General features: G+C 41.6%; 1 protein-coding gene across 5 annotated transcripts in view; it reads left to right on the forward strand.

The window, feature by feature from the left end:
• The window catches only part of kctd17 (potassium channel tetramerization domain containing 17), a 21,786-nt gene continuing 5,161 nt past the window's right edge, over positions 1–16,625 (forward strand). The window contains exons 1-6 of one of the 5 annotated variants that reach the window (XM_044178403.1): positions 1–479; positions 10,725–10,833; positions 12,123–12,214; positions 13,687–13,833; positions 15,485–15,610; positions 16,107–16,244. In XM_044178403.1, coding sequence (XP_044034338.1) covers positions 120–479; positions 10,725–10,833; positions 12,123–12,214; positions 13,687–13,833; positions 15,485–15,610; positions 16,107–16,205 — 933 coding nt within the window. In that variant the 5' untranslated portion in view covers positions 1–119 and the 3' untranslated portion in view covers positions 16,206–16,244. Of the gene's footprint in view, positions 480–10,724; positions 10,834–12,122; positions 12,215–13,686; positions 13,834–15,484; positions 15,611–16,106; positions 16,245–16,625 lie in introns of those variants that run through there. The other 4 variants (XM_044178404.1, XM_044178405.1, XM_044178406.1 and 1 more) reach the window with 4 other exon arrangements.

Consider the following 16,625-nt stretch of genomic DNA (forward strand, 5'->3'; position numbering starts at 1 on the left):
TTGTGTGCGTTTGGGGCGGAGCGTGCACGGTTGCTTACGGAGTGGAGAAAAAGCCGAGGCAAGAGCGGACACGGACGGACCCCCTCGCTCGTCTTCACATTGTTAACGACGGTTTCCAAATGGCAACGACAGCGGACGACCAGCAGGGACCGGCGGACGTCGCTGCGCTGTCGCCGCATCACGGCTGCCAGTACCACAACAGCAACAGCAACAACAACAACAATAACAACAACAACAAAGACAGCGAGGCGGGAGAGAGCGCGACCTCCGCCACCGCCAGCACTACGGAACCCGACGGGTCGGTGCCGCAGAGCATCGGCAACGGCTCAGTCATCAATCCCACCGGGGGGAATAACGGGAAGTGGGTCCGGCTGAACGTCGGCGGCACGGTGTTCCTCACGACGCGGCAGACCCTCCTCAAAGAGCAAACTTCGTTCCTGTACCGGCTGTGCCAACACCAGGACCTGCACTCAGACACGGTGAGTCCAGCCAGGACACGTTATTCATTCCCGTTGAACGTTACTTCACAACAGGCGGAAAACAGCCATTACTTTGTTATAACAGGGGCTTGGTATGTGACTGAGGCACTTAAGTTAGTAATAAGCTAACAATGACCTTCTTCTACATTATTGACTTTGGTAATGCTTTAATGCTCATATAGTTTTGTTATGACGTGTTATTTTGTGTCGCAATTAGCCAACATTTCATATTCCTTAACATACGGGAAGATGACAGAGGAAGACTGGTATTGTCCGAACCTGAAGGCCATGTGAAAATGTAATGTTCCCCTCTGTCAGTTTGGTAATGCGGCGAAGCCAGTGGAAACCCAAAATAACATTTTATAACATTCCTGCAGGGACTCATATTTGCTCCCAGTAGTGAGTTGGTTACGTTGGTAACCAAGACATTGGTGATAACACTGTAAAACCCTGACAGGTGGTTAAAGTTTGGCTAGATATGCTTTTGTTTTATTCCTACAAAATGATTTATTTTGATAAGCACTGCTGTGGTATGAAAGGTGGATTTTCTCTAACCTGGCCAAAGGGATTGGTTAAAATATGTGTGCAGGTTTTGGCCCAAGACTGAATGGTAAAACAATATTTACTGAACTGTGCGCCACAGTTTTTTTTTTTAATCTTCTAAGATAGCCTATCACAGTAGCCTTAGTGGGATTAACTATATTCTACTATAACTGTGTTATCTGTGTGCTTTTCCCAGAACCTAATACTACAACTCTGTTCTGCCCCAGAAATGCACGCCTGCAGCTCCAGAGTAAGCTGTAGAGTTGTCTAATGACCAGCTGATATACTGTATATGTCCAGTATGAAGCTCTCTCCTCCTTCTCAGTATCATTTCGTGGTGTGAATGTAGCTTGGGTCAGATGGATGAACACGTGCCTCCTCTTCTGCAGGGAGCTGCACAGTCAGTAGCTGTACAGCTGGCATCTTATGGAGAGAGAGAGAGAGATGTATTGTGTGTCTCCCAGTCACGTGGAGACTGAACACACTGTAACGGCTGGCAAGACTCATAAATGATGCAGATTTCTATTATCCTGCGGCCTTTGATATGCATGTGTGTGTGACAGAGAGAGAAGGCAGTAGGTCTTCCTCGCACCTTGTAGTCTACTGTAAGTTGACATTTTGTTGCTGTTCGAAAATGAACCATTGGACGGGATAACATGGATAAAATGTCCAATCACGGTATATGTGATTTTATACTGTGGTATCAATACATATGTAATGTTTTGGCCATTGTACCGTATGCTTTTGTTAGATAGCACAGTGGAGAGCTGACAGGAACTCAGTCATTTTTTAACTTAACAATGGCCACAATGTGAATATTTTCTGGTTGTCTTACTCTTCTATAATAGTAAACTGAATCTTTTTGGGTTTTTGACTATTGGTCGGACAAAATAAGACATCTGAAGACGTCACCATGGGCTCTGGCAACGTGTGATGGGCATTTTTCACTATTTGCTGACATTTTATAGACTCAATAACTCAATAACTGTTTATGGATAAAATAACAGAATGTCAGTTAAATAAAAATTTAAAAAATCAGAAAAATCAAGGTACTTCATCACATTTTTGCAAAACAAAAATCATATGAAACTCCATTATTGCTGTGAAACAGTCCTGCTCATTGATTTACAACGTCACCCACAATGGTCTAATACACCCAGAGATGCTAAACCACAGTACAAACTGATGGCAGAATATCTCACTTTATATCATCTCACAGTACACATCGTCTTATTGTTCAGCTAATCAGCTCATGTTTAGCTTCCCCACCGTGTGCTTTAGATGTTATCCAGTGGAGGGTTTTAAACAGTGTCATGGTTTTGCAGCTATTCCTTCAGCTAAAGTGACTAAGCCAAAAACAACCACCAAAACTGGAGTTGGGAGGTTTTTACACGACAGCAGCGATGACTGTTCCCCTGCTGCACCTCAAGGCTCCGTGGAAAGAATATTCCCATGTGACCTTCAGCCGCGACCTAACAGGAGCTCCCTCTGCACTGCCTTAAGACACACAAACACACACCGAATCTCTTTCTTCCCTCATCTTGTCGCTCTTGTCGTCATCGTCCTGTCCTCCCCTCATCCTCGCTCTCAGCAGCTGACTCACTGTGAGTGCTTATCACACGTTTGTCCTTTCTCGTCCGCGTCTTTTATTTCTGTTCTTTATCACAAACTCTTGAGAGGGCACAGAGCGACTGTTTTTATTTTCCGGCTCCATCACACCGCTGTCATCCTAAAAACATGAACTGAGCTGTAGGCGAGGCTCTGAACCCTCTGTGAGTTGTGACCTATGAACTTTGATGGTCGCGCATCAGAACTGCTTTTTGTCAGGCATCAAGCACAGCCAGTATTTATTATTATCATTATTTATACATTAATAGACGGTACACTATAGAACAACTTGATGCAAGTAAGTTTGTTTGTTTCAGCAGTTTGCCAGTTGATCCTAGAGATATGTAGCATCTGTTGTCTGTTCTTAGGTGCTGTTGCCCCTATGTGATGTGTCCCTGTGTGTATACTTATGTCATAATGTAGGTCGTTAAGTTGCTCCCCCAACAAGGACAAGTTCCTTTGTATTATACCCACACATTCTGATTTTCAAAGTCAAGAACAAAAGAATTAAGGATTTTACTGAGCAAAAATATGTATGCAGAGCTGCAATCCAGGAGGCAAAGGAAAAATGTAGTTTGGTTAGATAATCACTATGCTACTGTAAGTCACAAGAATAATTGCAGTAGAAATGTGAAATCACGAGGAAAATGTTTTTATAAATAGTTTTTATTCAGTGGTTTTACCCTTCATGATGAATACGAACCATGTTTCTTTCATCAGTAATACCCACTGATCTTAACAGCTGTGAATGCACACAAGCACAAGTGATACAACACAATTAACCTGGCGAAAAAGAGCCGTCTCATTCATGAAATTAGCATTTTCCAAAAGGCAACACAGATGCAACTGATTGGAGGAAACGTTTATTCCAAAGTCGTGTAAACACATTAAAGTTGATATTACAGACCAACCAGCACAAGCTGCCTGCAAAATTTGAGCCATATCATAACATCAGCTCACTACAAACATCGCACCACTACAGATGGCTACCTACCAATAATCGCATGACGTTGCGTTACCAAACTCTACACATGATATTGCTCAGGTTTTTCAGGCCACCTCGCTTAAAATAAAGACCACCTCCACTAAAGTTATAAAAGGTGAATACCCTTTTATGAAAGAAAACCTTCACCTTCAGGGGGAAAAGAGCTATTGTTGCTTTTATTTAGGCCGTCATCTACTAAATGGATCAAGAGACCAGATGCGTCAGGATCTGGGTGGCTTACCAGCTCTGCTAAACAATTTAGAGAAGAAACCCTGTCGTTGACATCTTGCAATGTTCCTTGTGCTATTACGGAAACAATACATTGAACACACTACAAAATCCTGTCCCAAAACTAGGTCTGGAGAAGTATGACGTGCATATTGAAGGGGCTCAGTGTGCCAGCAGACTGTCTTTGCTGCAGACACCAGGCTGAAACCAGCCTCTGCTCCGGTTGTTTAGTACACAGAGCAATCTGAAGCTGAATCACACAGGAGCAGTTCAGCCTGTTTGTTTTCTTCTCTCGCTCAAGAGAGAAGCTGATTTTATCCGCGCTGGAGTCCCCCTCTAATCCGCTGACATTGGCGTGTTTCTGCTCTGGGGTTCATGGCTGTTTTTAAAACCCACATACACACAGACTGTCTGGCTGTGTGTGACTGTTTTAATGAGATTACCAGCACCTCAGCTGCCCTGCCCCCTCACCAAACCAAACCCAAGCTGACCTCATGCTGTCCTAAGCCAATTACATTATGTAGCTAAGATTCAGCTTTGATGATGCTAGATGATGTTAGCTGGACAGGTTTAACAGGGCGGCCAGCTCCAGACTATAACCACATAATCGTATTACGACAGATTTGTGATTATCAATGGTTTGATTCATATTAAATACCAGGTGGATCGGATCATACAGGTAGGCTGTGATGGCCCGATGCTGTAACGTGGGTTATTTCTACACATTTTAAGATGTTTGTTTTTAGTTCAAAGCTCTGTGGAAGTCTTTGTCCCATCTCACAGTGTCAGCATGGATTCCACCACATGCCTTGACTTGCTTTATCACCTTATCTGTGCTGTGAGATATCTAATATGAGGTGTTGGCAGGGACCAGTAATCATGAAAAAAATGGTTTTTATTTGAATAAACAGTACAGAGTTGTGTGAACTTGCTCCTTTTCTGTTCCCTTTTCAGGATACAAAAATAGGCTTTGGTTTGAGCCACACAATAAGACCTTGTTAGTTATTTAGTTAGAATCCAGGGCTGAAATTCACAAACCTTTCCTACGAAAACACATGAAAAGGTTGCTGTTCATCACCACAGCTATTAATTATTTCCTTAACGGCTTTGCTGTTTTCTCTATTACTTAAACTTTCTAACTTAATTAAATCAATACAGATGGAAGTAATATAGGTTGCAGCTTGCTCCATTTTATATGCTTATAAATATGTGGTTGCCATTTTGGAAAAGTTTGCAGGAAAACCCCCCCAATATATTTTATACGAGATTAAACCTATCTAAATTAACATTACACATACAAGCCTTTTCAAGAACTTCCTAAAGGTTTTGCTAAGGCAACATCCAAAGAATGCATTTTTGTGAGGAGGTCCCAGGGAAAGTTTTTTTAACCTAGAAAGCTGTTTCATTCACCCAGAACGGAACGGAAGCACATAAAATCAAATGTGTTTATCTGTGTGGAGCTGACATGATGCCTCCTACATCAAAAATGTCACCAACGCTGAGAAGTCACTGGTTTAGCCAAACCATCTGTGATGCCGGGGGTTGATGAATTAGCCTGATCCCTAATTAGAAATCGCACTCATGTCCAGAGTATTTTCACAACTCCTTAGATCAGAATTACATGGACAGGCCAAATATATGTGTGTTTTCACATTTTCACTAAGGCTGAGCTGTATATCATTTCAGGCTGCAATGTAATAAGTCAAATTAGACCTACCGTGGGACACTATAGAAGCCATTTTGATAGAAAATTAAATGTGGCAATGTAAGCATTTTTTATGGCTTATTGTAAAGCCTGACAGTTTAGTCTGTGTGATGAATAAGATTATTACCCCAGATTTAAAGCAACTATGTGTTGAATCTGGTGCTGTGGCTGATGCTGGGATGCTCTTGCTAGTGCCACACAAAAATCCTATAAAGAAATAGTTATAACTTCCCACCTGTCAGAAAACTTTCTAAATATTGATCTAAATCCCTGACAAAAGGAATGAAATACCGTCATGCACCTTTTTTTCTTGAGTGATATAATTCCAAATGAAGCTACAGAAGTTACATGTGGCATACATGTACGTAATGTTTAAAACAAGCCACAATGGATAACGCAAATGTTTTTAGCTGCAACCAGCCGGTTTGTCGCTCAACAAAAATTTCCCCACCCTTTGGTGGCCACAGTTTTCGCCCTAGGAGGCTGAAATTTGGCATGGAGGTGAAGTGTGTGTGTGTGTGTGTGTGTGTGTGTGTGTGTGTGTGTGTGTGTGTGTGTGTGTGTGTGTGTGTGTGTGTGTGTGTTTATGCCAATTGGCTGTAATTGGACTGGCCAATTGCAAAAAGACGCATAACTTCCAAATGGATTCATAGACTTGCACAAGATTTTGTGGAAAGGTTGGTCATGAGCCAAAGGATAGCTGATTAACTTTTCATGCCAATTGGCTAAAAAGGGTTGTGGCAGTGGGAGTGGCCTATAACAAAAAGGCGCATAACTTCTAAACAGAATCACGTAAAATTACCAAACTTTGTAGAAAGACACACACAGATATACGGACATACACACACACACACCATTTTGCCATGTCCACTTTCATAACTCATGAACCGGTTGTGTAGACACTTGTGGGAGGCTTCGTTGGACTAAGCACAGTTCCTTTTTCATTGGTGATGGTTTGCTTCGCCCTTACATCTGTGCCTACCGTATAGCAACCACAACTTTCTATCTATGAGGCTGAAATTTGCCATGGAGGTTAAGTGTTTGTGAGGTTGTGTGTGTGTGAATGCATGAACGCGTGGATGCATGCGTGTACGTGGTCGCAGCAACTATTGCGAATTTGCGCTTGTTTCAGTATCATAGAGCCGTAATGTTTACACATGCTCAGGCAAGCAGCAGAAGGCAGGCAGGTGTGTGTTTTGAGAAGTGAACAGGGCTTTTGTTTGGCTATTGGTGATAGCCCATGGGATGCGCTTACCTCTGCAGGGAGATGTTGTGGAGTCACATCCTATTTCCCCGAACAAATGTTCTGTAAACCATTAACTCACCTACTGTCCCTGTCCTCTCAGCAACTGAAAATATTATCTTGTGAGCAAGTCAGTGTACTGCAGCTGCAAATGGGTCTGCCGTAAAGAATTACTACTACTTCTGTCAGTGTGTGTGTGTGCATGTGTGTGTGAGTGAGAGAGAGAGAGAGAGAGAAACCGGGCTCTGACACATTCAGGAAGCTTTTTCGCCGTTGTTGTCATGCCCACACTGTCAAGTCAAGTCACGTTGATTAGGCATCGGTCCATCCTCCACTGCAGCTCCTCTGCTCATTTAGGGCGGTGTGTGTGTTTGCATCTGTCTATGTTCTGTGCTGTAGTCACAGCCCTTCCACACTCTAATCACTGTGATTTTCAGTGCAAACACACATACTCAAACACAGTGTTTTGTCTATAAAAGCTGCCTCCTAGTCTTCATATTCCTTCTAGGCCTGCACGATATGAGGAAAATCTGCAATGTGCGATTACTTTGTTATTATTATTATTATAACTTTGTTAATATTGCGATGACAATATGAGTTGCGATAAATAAACAAATATTGAAGTGTGCATATTAGCTATACAGAACAGGATTAGAATTTAATATTTTAAATAAAACTAAATGTTGTTTCTAGAGCAGCAACAGCAAAGTTTACTACAGCAAAGACACTATATAAACTCAATAATATCTCACCAGAAACAAATCCTAAATTAAATAATTTTTCCTATTCATCGCTTTTCAGGCAGTTGTGATGTGTTTATCGCGCATATTCCACTCTCGATGACGATGAAAATATGATTTATCAGGCAGCACTAACTCCATCCCTCCATCCTGTCAGTCAATCTTTGTGTCTCTCTGTCACACACACACACAAGCACAGAAACCCCATGTGTCTCCATCCTTTGTCTCGTCTTAGTGTCCCTCCATGCTCATTTGTCTTTGGTATTTGCAAGTGAATTTACCCTTCATTTCTAATAGGAGGCCTGTTTTTCTCCACTAATCCGTCCCCCATCTAGCCGCATCGCCATCCTGCAGACTGCTTTACAGTCTGGATCCGTCCATTTGTGTATGTAGGTTTCCTCATTCATTGCATTTGTTTCATGTCTCACATTGGTTACGGCTCATCAGAAGCTCCTGTCACGCTATGCCAGCAAAGATTGGCTGGACTTAAAAAGATGAGTGTCAGGCACAAAAAGATACTCCTCATATAAATTGGGTTGACAGCACACCATCTATCATTCAAAAATGTCTTCTTGCTGCTAGCAGAACATCTCTTTTCTCCCGATTCTGTCTGTCTGACTGTGTATTTCCTTTGGGATTACTTCGCTTTCTAGTCTGTCACACTGGAGACGATGGGTTAGAGCTCATCATTGCCTCCAGGATGGATTGCACCAGCTATTCGTAAATCCCTAACTAAGTTTTTGTGTGAAGTCCTTCCAAAGTCCTTATTAACTTCCAGCTAGTTTCAAGCTAGTGATTTACTAAATCAGGTTACACCATTAAAACTTAAGGAATGTCTTAGCCAGTAAAAACCTTAGCAATGGGTAAATTGTTTGCTAGGAAATATCTGTTACTGTCCAATCAAAAGCAATTAAATACGTAAACAGGAAGTCACAAGCTTGTAGCATAATATACAAAAATTCATATTTTATGGGGGGCATCTGCCCTTGTGAGTCCTCACAGCACACACATTCCAGAGGACCCGGGGCAGAAGAAGCCACTTCCACAGGCCCGGACCTCAGAGTGACCTAAAAGCTTCTATCTCCATACAGTAGGACGAAGAAGACTGGCCTAATGTACTCATAACTGAACTGTCAACTGGCTGTAAGCCAGCTCATTTGTTTACAGTCCAGTTAGACAACTGGACTGTAAAGGTGGAACCCTCAAATCGAGGAAAAGAGCTGATAATACTGCAGTTACAAATAAACAAACTGGGATTTGTATAAACAATGTGAAAGTCCAGTTAAGCCCCTTTTAAATATTTTAAAGAAGTCCTAAATCCTAATCAGGCCTACCTGCAGCAGTCAAAATACACCACCAAACTGGACCAGGAATATCAGATACATTGGCAGTATTTTTTGTTTAAACAATGTAGAAATGTTTTATCTGGATTCAGCATTTGAGGTGAGGATTATAATAAAATAATAGAAGGTCATAACAGTCACAGTTAGGGTGAGTGTGTGTGAATGAGTAAGGACCTGCTAATAAAAGCGATAACATGCATCTATACAAGATCATGCTGCAGGCTAAGGTTGTCTGTTGCCGCTTCGGCAAACAGCCATAAAAAGAATCGGTCATGTGAATAGAGCAGGTTATATTTATTATAAGCTGAACATCCTCTTCTCATTCTTTGACTCAGTGTATATCTGTCTTCTCCCATTCACATACCTCAAGCCCAAAATATTAACATACATGCCACCAGCCAAATGTTGGTAGCTGGTTAAAACTGCACAAGGCCACAGTTGGTGGCCCACTGTGTAAAGAAGAGATAATTGTTGAAAAGTGTGAAGGACTTCATTAATCAGAAATCACGTAACTTTTCCACCTGCCATTAACCATTATTTTTATGGCCTGTTCTATTTTTAAACATGTAGTTGATGTGAGTTGGTGAAAGTGTTTTTTTAAAGTCTGGGACTTCTACAGATCTACAGATAGTCTAGAATTGGTTTTCAACTTAAGAAGCAAAATACACGTTTGTCTGTATCTTCCTGCCTGTCCTGTGTTAATGACACATAATCAGCAGATGCAACTGATGTTCTTTAACTTCCTTTTTCACACAATTTCCAACTATTTCTCTTCTTTACGCCCTCTATATCCCTCTGCTTGAGTCTCCTAAAGGCCTGTATGTTTTTGTATGGGTTTTTCCAGCAGTGGCTCTTTTGTGAATTCAACTCGAAAAGGGGGCTCTGCTTCAAGCAATGATCACGAGGAGGAGCAGGGGGAGGATGTGTCTGTATGTTGGAGGGGCAGTAGTCATGACATAACAGCCAGGCAGGCTTGGCAGAAGTAGCCTGGAGGTGGGAGAGAAGCAGGCTGTCGACACACGTGTGATAACAAAGTCACCAACAACTACTCTGGAGTGCCAGTAAGCAGTAACTTCTGTGTCCAGCTGCAAAAAGCTGTTGTTGTGGTACAAAGGTCTCAAGGGAAACGCAAGTTGCGGTGTTGCATTTGAAACAGGAAGCAGCAGGGTTTAATGGAATATTCGAGAAACACAGAACTTTTTATAATAAATGCAAATAAGTTACTGCTCTTTTTCTACTTTTCTGACTACCGGTAGTTGCATTACCTTTGTACACCAAAATATTGCAAAATATTTAACAAATTTGCTCATTTTTAAGTACATTTTCCCCTCAAGAACAATAAAGCATCACATCATTATAACATCAACAGACCCTCCACTCTGTGAGGGGCTTTTATTTTGGAGACCTCTGCAATGCATCTTGCATACGTACATCCGCTCTGGGCAGCCAGTACTGCATATGCAAGATGAAAATAGCCAACCAGGATGTTATTCTCAAACTAGTGAGCTTTTGGGTCTAAAAATACCCAACATATTACAGAAGAGGTCCATTGCTTGAGGAAGGAAAATAAAAGTAGCCAAATTCATATTTGAGAAATACGCAATTACACGAAAAAGCAGCCCATTAAATTACACGACCACAAAGAAGTTATCTTGGATACTATAACAAGTTACAACATACACAGCTTAAAATAGAACAACATTGCACTGAATACCACGCTAGTTCAGGTCATTAAAAACTCTCTAACATGGTACATGAGTAAAAAGACAAGAAAAAGGGTATGTAAATGTGATAATGGTGTAATGGAAAGTGTTTGGTTTTTTTTTCTGTCTGCCTCTCTGATTCCACAGGATGAGACGGGAGCCTATGTGATTGACAGAGACCCTACCTACTTCGGTCCCATCCTCAACTACTTGCGGCACGGCAAACTGGTCTACAACAAGGAGCTGGCTGAAGAAGGTCTTTGATATACTTTGACTCTACTCAGATGGATCCTGGGTTCATGAGTTTGTTTTATTTGTTGGGCAAGTGGAAATAAGGAAATGCCTAGAAAATACTGTGTGCCTCCATACTGCCTCGTGTGATGTCATTTCTTCCTGAGCGTCTCTTTAATTTTTAGTTTAGTAAATGTAAAAATATACAATATACATTATATACAGATTAGTGAATATTGTTATACGCTACAGCAGTGAGTCCCAACCAGAGGTACGTGTACCCCAGGGGGTACTTCTGTACTTGCCAGGGGTTACTGGGAAAGATTGTGGAGTAGTAATCAAAGTCATTTGTAATCAAAGTTATTTTATGAAATAGAAATTTCAATTTCATTAAAAAAATGTCCACATATTTACTCAGCTATAACACCTGAACACCACAAGTATGTGAAAAACAGTTAGCAAGCGAGCAGAGAAGTCTCAACAGTTAGCTAAAAGTAATGGATAAACAGTTGAGATCGTTAGCTAAAACTAATGGACAAGCAGTTAGTTAGCTTAAGGCACGGTCGTGGGAAGCACGGTTGCTGAGGGGACTGCAGCACCCCCTAAAATCAAGCATAATAAAAACCATCAGTTAATATGTTTCCCCCCCTTTTTACTAGAATATTTGGGTGTAGTACACCTGTATTTGTGACGGGAAAGAGGTTTTACTTAGTTTTTTATCCGTTAATTATCAATATATGTTAGTCTATTTATTATACAGTGGTTCGGAGCTTCTCTATATTGCTCGCGGAAACATCGAGGTGTTGAAGTTGCTGTGGCTGCTTTGACATACATTGACGTTGGTGTTCAACTTTGCTGTCTGTTGTAAAAAGTTCTAAAATTGGTGTAAGATGTTGCTAATAACTATTAGATACAAATGATTCTGGCCATTCAAATTAATACAAAAACCATGAATTTCGCGCTGCATTTAATATGACTTCATTATATAGACTGACTTTCTCTCAGCGCCCCCAACTCTGATTGACTTCCAGCTTCTCTGGCTATAAGTAATGGATAAATAGTTAAAATAGTTAGCTAAAAGTAAGGGATAAATGGTTGAAATTCAATTATATAAAAAAATGACATCCACTTGTATATCATTAATATTTAAATAATATCCAGTTTAAAATCCGTTCACATTTGTAACATGATTGATGAAGGGGATCTTGAGTTCATCTGACGGGGCTGTGGGGTTATGTCTGACAAAAATGGTTGGGAACCACTTCGCGACAGTAAGCACATAGGAGCTGAGTCGTGTGTTTCTTTTGTTTCAAGGTGTCCTGGAGGAGGCTGAGTTCTACAACATCACCCCACTGATCAAACTGATTAAGGAGAGGATTGTGGAGAGGGACTCCAAAGCCACGCAGGTATACACAGTGTCTTTTATGTGCTTTTGTAAGTTTTTATGATGGAGGAGTTTGCTGCTTCGCTCTGCTCTAAGGGCTTTAAAACTCAAACACAGATCGCCTCAGTCACTGCAGTCATTTTTAATGAAACTCCCTAATACAGCATATCATGTGTATATAACGTTAAATATAGAGATATAGTGTAACATAAGTTACATTAATATTCTTAAAACATATTGCATATTTTGCATCTAGCAGTTATAATATGTACTGTACTTCATATTTCACTACTTAACTGTCTGCATCTGAAACAAACATACTGTACACATACACACACACACATGATGGTGGTGGTATAAGTGCAATGCCTTTCAGTCATTAGCTCTTTGTTCGTGATTTCACCCTTCTGTGCTTCTCTAAAGAGAGTGCTGCTGTACATCAGGCTTCTCTCTCCTTTCTTTTCTTTTCTCAGGATGGTTGCACGCACTCTTACATAATCCCACTGCCCTCCCAAACATACACCCACTTTCAATGTGTTCTACTGTACTGGACTCACTGCTAGTGTTTGCCTGGGGCTAAATATGGTGCAAAAATATGAAAATAGAAGTGTTGGTTTTGTAGCTAGCTCATGACTAAATTACTTTTTTCTCTTTGATTGCTGTCCACCGCCTCCATGTCATGTTGCAAAGGTTTGAAGGAATGTTGATATGTTTTTGGAGAAGTGACCTAGGATCAGCTATGTAAGGGATCATTGGCCAAATGGCATCAGGTCATAAGGCTCTTCTCATTTCTCTATTTTGTGCCACCTCGTCTCCTCTCTCCTCCGTCCTCCTGCCTGTGACCCCATCTTGAAGGACGTCTCAATTCCTAAAATACATCTTGAGGAGAGAGGAGGTTTGCCGGAGGAGCTATGAGCGAGGATGCACAGGTGTAATCGTTTGAGGAAGTTTTTTCGGCACCCGTGATGTATAAAAGTCATATTTAATTGACGTCGCTTTTAAAAATGATGGCTCCGAAGCAAAGATGTCTCATTTTGTTAACTGCCTGTTGCCTCGACTCCTCTCTCCTCGTGTCTCTTCCTTGCCCCCTTTGCTCGCATCTCAGGTGGGAGGGACTAAGACGCGAGGAACGTAATCGAGGATGTACAAACTGTGAAATGAGAAGAGGGGATTGTGTGTCTGATGCCTCCTGGATATGTTAACCTGATTTTTGGCCACTTGCAGTAAAGCATAAAATGAAACTGCAACGTAAGAGCAGCTTTCTCTCTAGTTTTTTTAGTTGATCATTAAAATGTTTGTAAACAACAGCACGGGTATACATAACATTTATAAAATTAAAGACTAACATTAATCTAACAGCAGTATTAAAGTCATAATAAAGTTTTGATTATCGGTACAACATTGTTTTTTCTTTTATTTCTCTCTTTAAAGATGATTATACCTTCCTTTTCATCCATCTCCTGTCTCCTCAACCCCCTCTCCTCTCTTTGCCAGCAGGTGCCCCCCAAGCATGTCTACCGAGTGTTGCAGTGCCAGGAGGAGGAGCTCACCCAGATGGTCTCCACGATGTCGGACGGCTGGAAGTTTGAGCAGGTCAGCGTGCGCGCCTGCAGAAAGCCCCGCACCGGACTGCTCTGGACTGTGGGTTGGACTCACGCTGCTGCTGACCCTTAAATCTTGACCCTTGGCCTGACCCCTTGGCCCTGACCTGAGCCCTGCTATCTGCACTCCCAAAATGAGTTTAGGACTCCCAGATTCATTAGTTTACTCGATTTATTGATCTTAAGTAGGACCAATCTACTGAGTCCGTATATGCTTTCAAAGATAGTCCCAACGAGTCTAATCTCGTCATGCAGCACCTCCTTATCTCAGTACCTTTTACCTTCAGCCTCTTACAAAGGGTTCAGACTGCAATGTTACTGGAGTGGTACCGGGTGCAGCCTGGGAGGGTCACCTCTTTGTTAAAGATGTTTGTCCACAGCTGGTAGATTTTAAAAATCTGTCGGAGAACCATTCTGTCAAAGTCATAGACCATCAAATGTCCACTATGTGTTAATTAAGTCTACTAGAGATTACAGGACTTAGACACCTTTAATAACACAAATGGTGTGTTCACATTGTGAGCAACAAAATCAAATACATCACCAACTAAGTTGTATGCGTCTGTTGTGGATGCATGAAACTTTTTTGCATGGCTGAGCTAATGCCCATGCATTCATTTTGAGAAATGTAAATGTTTGCCTTGATCATTTTCTATTATATTTTCGTTATCCATTTTTGTGCTTTCTTGGCTACAGATATTAGACCGGACTGAACTAGAGCTGAAACAATTAGTGGATTAATCGACAGAAAATTCATTTTCTACAACTGTGATAATTGATAATGTGAAAATGGAAAAATTCACTGGCTCAAACTTCTCAAATGTAAATATTTACTTTTTTGTTAGTCGTCTAAACTGAATACCTTTGGGTTTGGTTCAGTGGTTGAACAAAACAATCAGTCTAAATATGTCGACTTGGGCTCTGGGAAATTGTGATTCACAGTTTTCTGTCACTTTATAGACCAAATGATTAATCAATTAATTGAGAAGTTGCAGCCTACTCTAGACTTTAAATGTTTAAGTGCCTAACCGTGGCACACAAATGTTTAAAATGTTGTAGCTGCAGACCAGTATTTACTCTCACACTATCGACAGCCTGTTAGAATAGAGCTGCCCATTGCAACAGCGTGAACACACAGTAAAAATTATATTGATCTCGATCACTGTAATGTCGGTAACAGGGAAAAATCTTTCAGTGTTAACATGGCCTGGCCTCCTAAGTTGAGAGACTTTAGTTCATTGATGCCCTCTCCAATAGTGACACTCAGACCTACACCTCAGAGCGTCATGGAGTCTTAATAGGTCAGCCTATCCACACTGTAGCCTAGGAATCACGTTTAGACCCCCCTTTCCCATTGCTTTGGCACTAAGCTCCACTGCATGCTGCACAGCTATGATTTGCACACATATTCCTGCAGGAGCTGACCCACAGTTGTTTTGCTGCTCCCACAAGTAAAAGATGCTTCTTGTTGAGTCCACTGCCGAGCGTGTAGCAGCAGCCTGCCCCGCCCCCCTGCATGAGCACAAGAATCTTTCCTTGCTGTAGTATGGGATCTCAGTTCTCTGTTTCTTTCCCTCGCCTGCTTTTTGTTTTCTCTGCTGTAATCTCTAATTCTTCCTGACACTCTCTCTGTCTCTGTCCCCCTCTCCTCTGTATACCTCTCTGTATCTGTGTCCCCCGTCTTTTTCTAGATGGTGAACATCGGCTCGTCATACAGCTATGGAACAGAGGACCAGGCTGAGTTTCTGTGTGTTGTATCCAAGGAGCTTCACACTGCTGGATCTGGACTGGGTACAGAGCAGAGCCACAAAACCAAGGTGAATCTTTGTCCTTTTTTCCCTCACAAATGTATGTTTAAAGACTTGCCGTAGGATCAAGCTGCCAGGCTGTGTGTCCATGTGTGGTCCTGTCCTTGTTTTGCATGTGTGTCTTTCTGTTTTTGTTGTGTTGTGTGTGAAAGAGAAGGGAGAGTATCTCCTCTCATTGATGCGGATGCGAGTGTGCTTTGATCCCGTGTTCTCCACTGAAAGCTCCAAATGTCACTCGCCTCGAAATGTCATTCACAAAATCATTCACTCCATCACTCACACAGCTCTCCCTCTCTTTCCTGCTATTATCGACCCCTCACTGTATCAGTCTATTTTCTCTCTTTCATATGGATATATAGATATATATCTCTCTGTCTCTATATTTACCTCAGCTTCTCACTGTCCACTCACTGACACTCATCAGCGTGTTCATTTTTTGTTGTTTTCTGTCTTGTTTTTTTCTTTTCTTTTGTGTTTTCCGCTCCGTCCTTCATGCTGAATGAAGCCAGCAGAGATGCAGGAAGAGGAAGCCGCGAAGGATGAGGAGGAGGAGGAGGAGGAGGGAGGGAGAGATACCACGCCAAATGAGTGGCTTAGAGAATGAGGGAGTCATGTTTCTTTGTTCCAAAGAGAGACGGGAATGGGTGAGGAACTGTGCGATAGATGTGCTAGTGGGTAGACCTGGTAGATTTTAGTGTGTGTGCGTGTGTATATGTGTGTGATGTCTACAGAGATCTGGGGTGTTTCATGGCACTGCATTGAGTACGACCTCTAAGCTGTCCCTCTTTTTCAGTAAACCCAGTCCTTACTGGAAAATGAAGAGCATAAGAAATGGGAACCACACTATCTTGAGAATTTTAAATCAATCGAACAGGAAGACGAGTAACAGTAATTTAATTTAATTACCGCTCAGCCCTACTGATGACATTAATTAATGCTATTAGCTAAGTAAGAAAGAACAATCTCATCATCTTTCAGTCACAACCCTCCAGTCCTGATGCTGTCAACTGATGATCTCTGCTAA

This window comes from Siniperca chuatsi, linkage group LG20 (assembly GCF_020085105.1).
Source record: "Siniperca chuatsi isolate FFG_IHB_CAS linkage group LG20, ASM2008510v1, whole genome shotgun sequence".
Lineage (NCBI taxonomy): Eukaryota > Metazoa > Chordata > Actinopteri > Centrarchiformes > Sinipercidae > Siniperca > Siniperca chuatsi.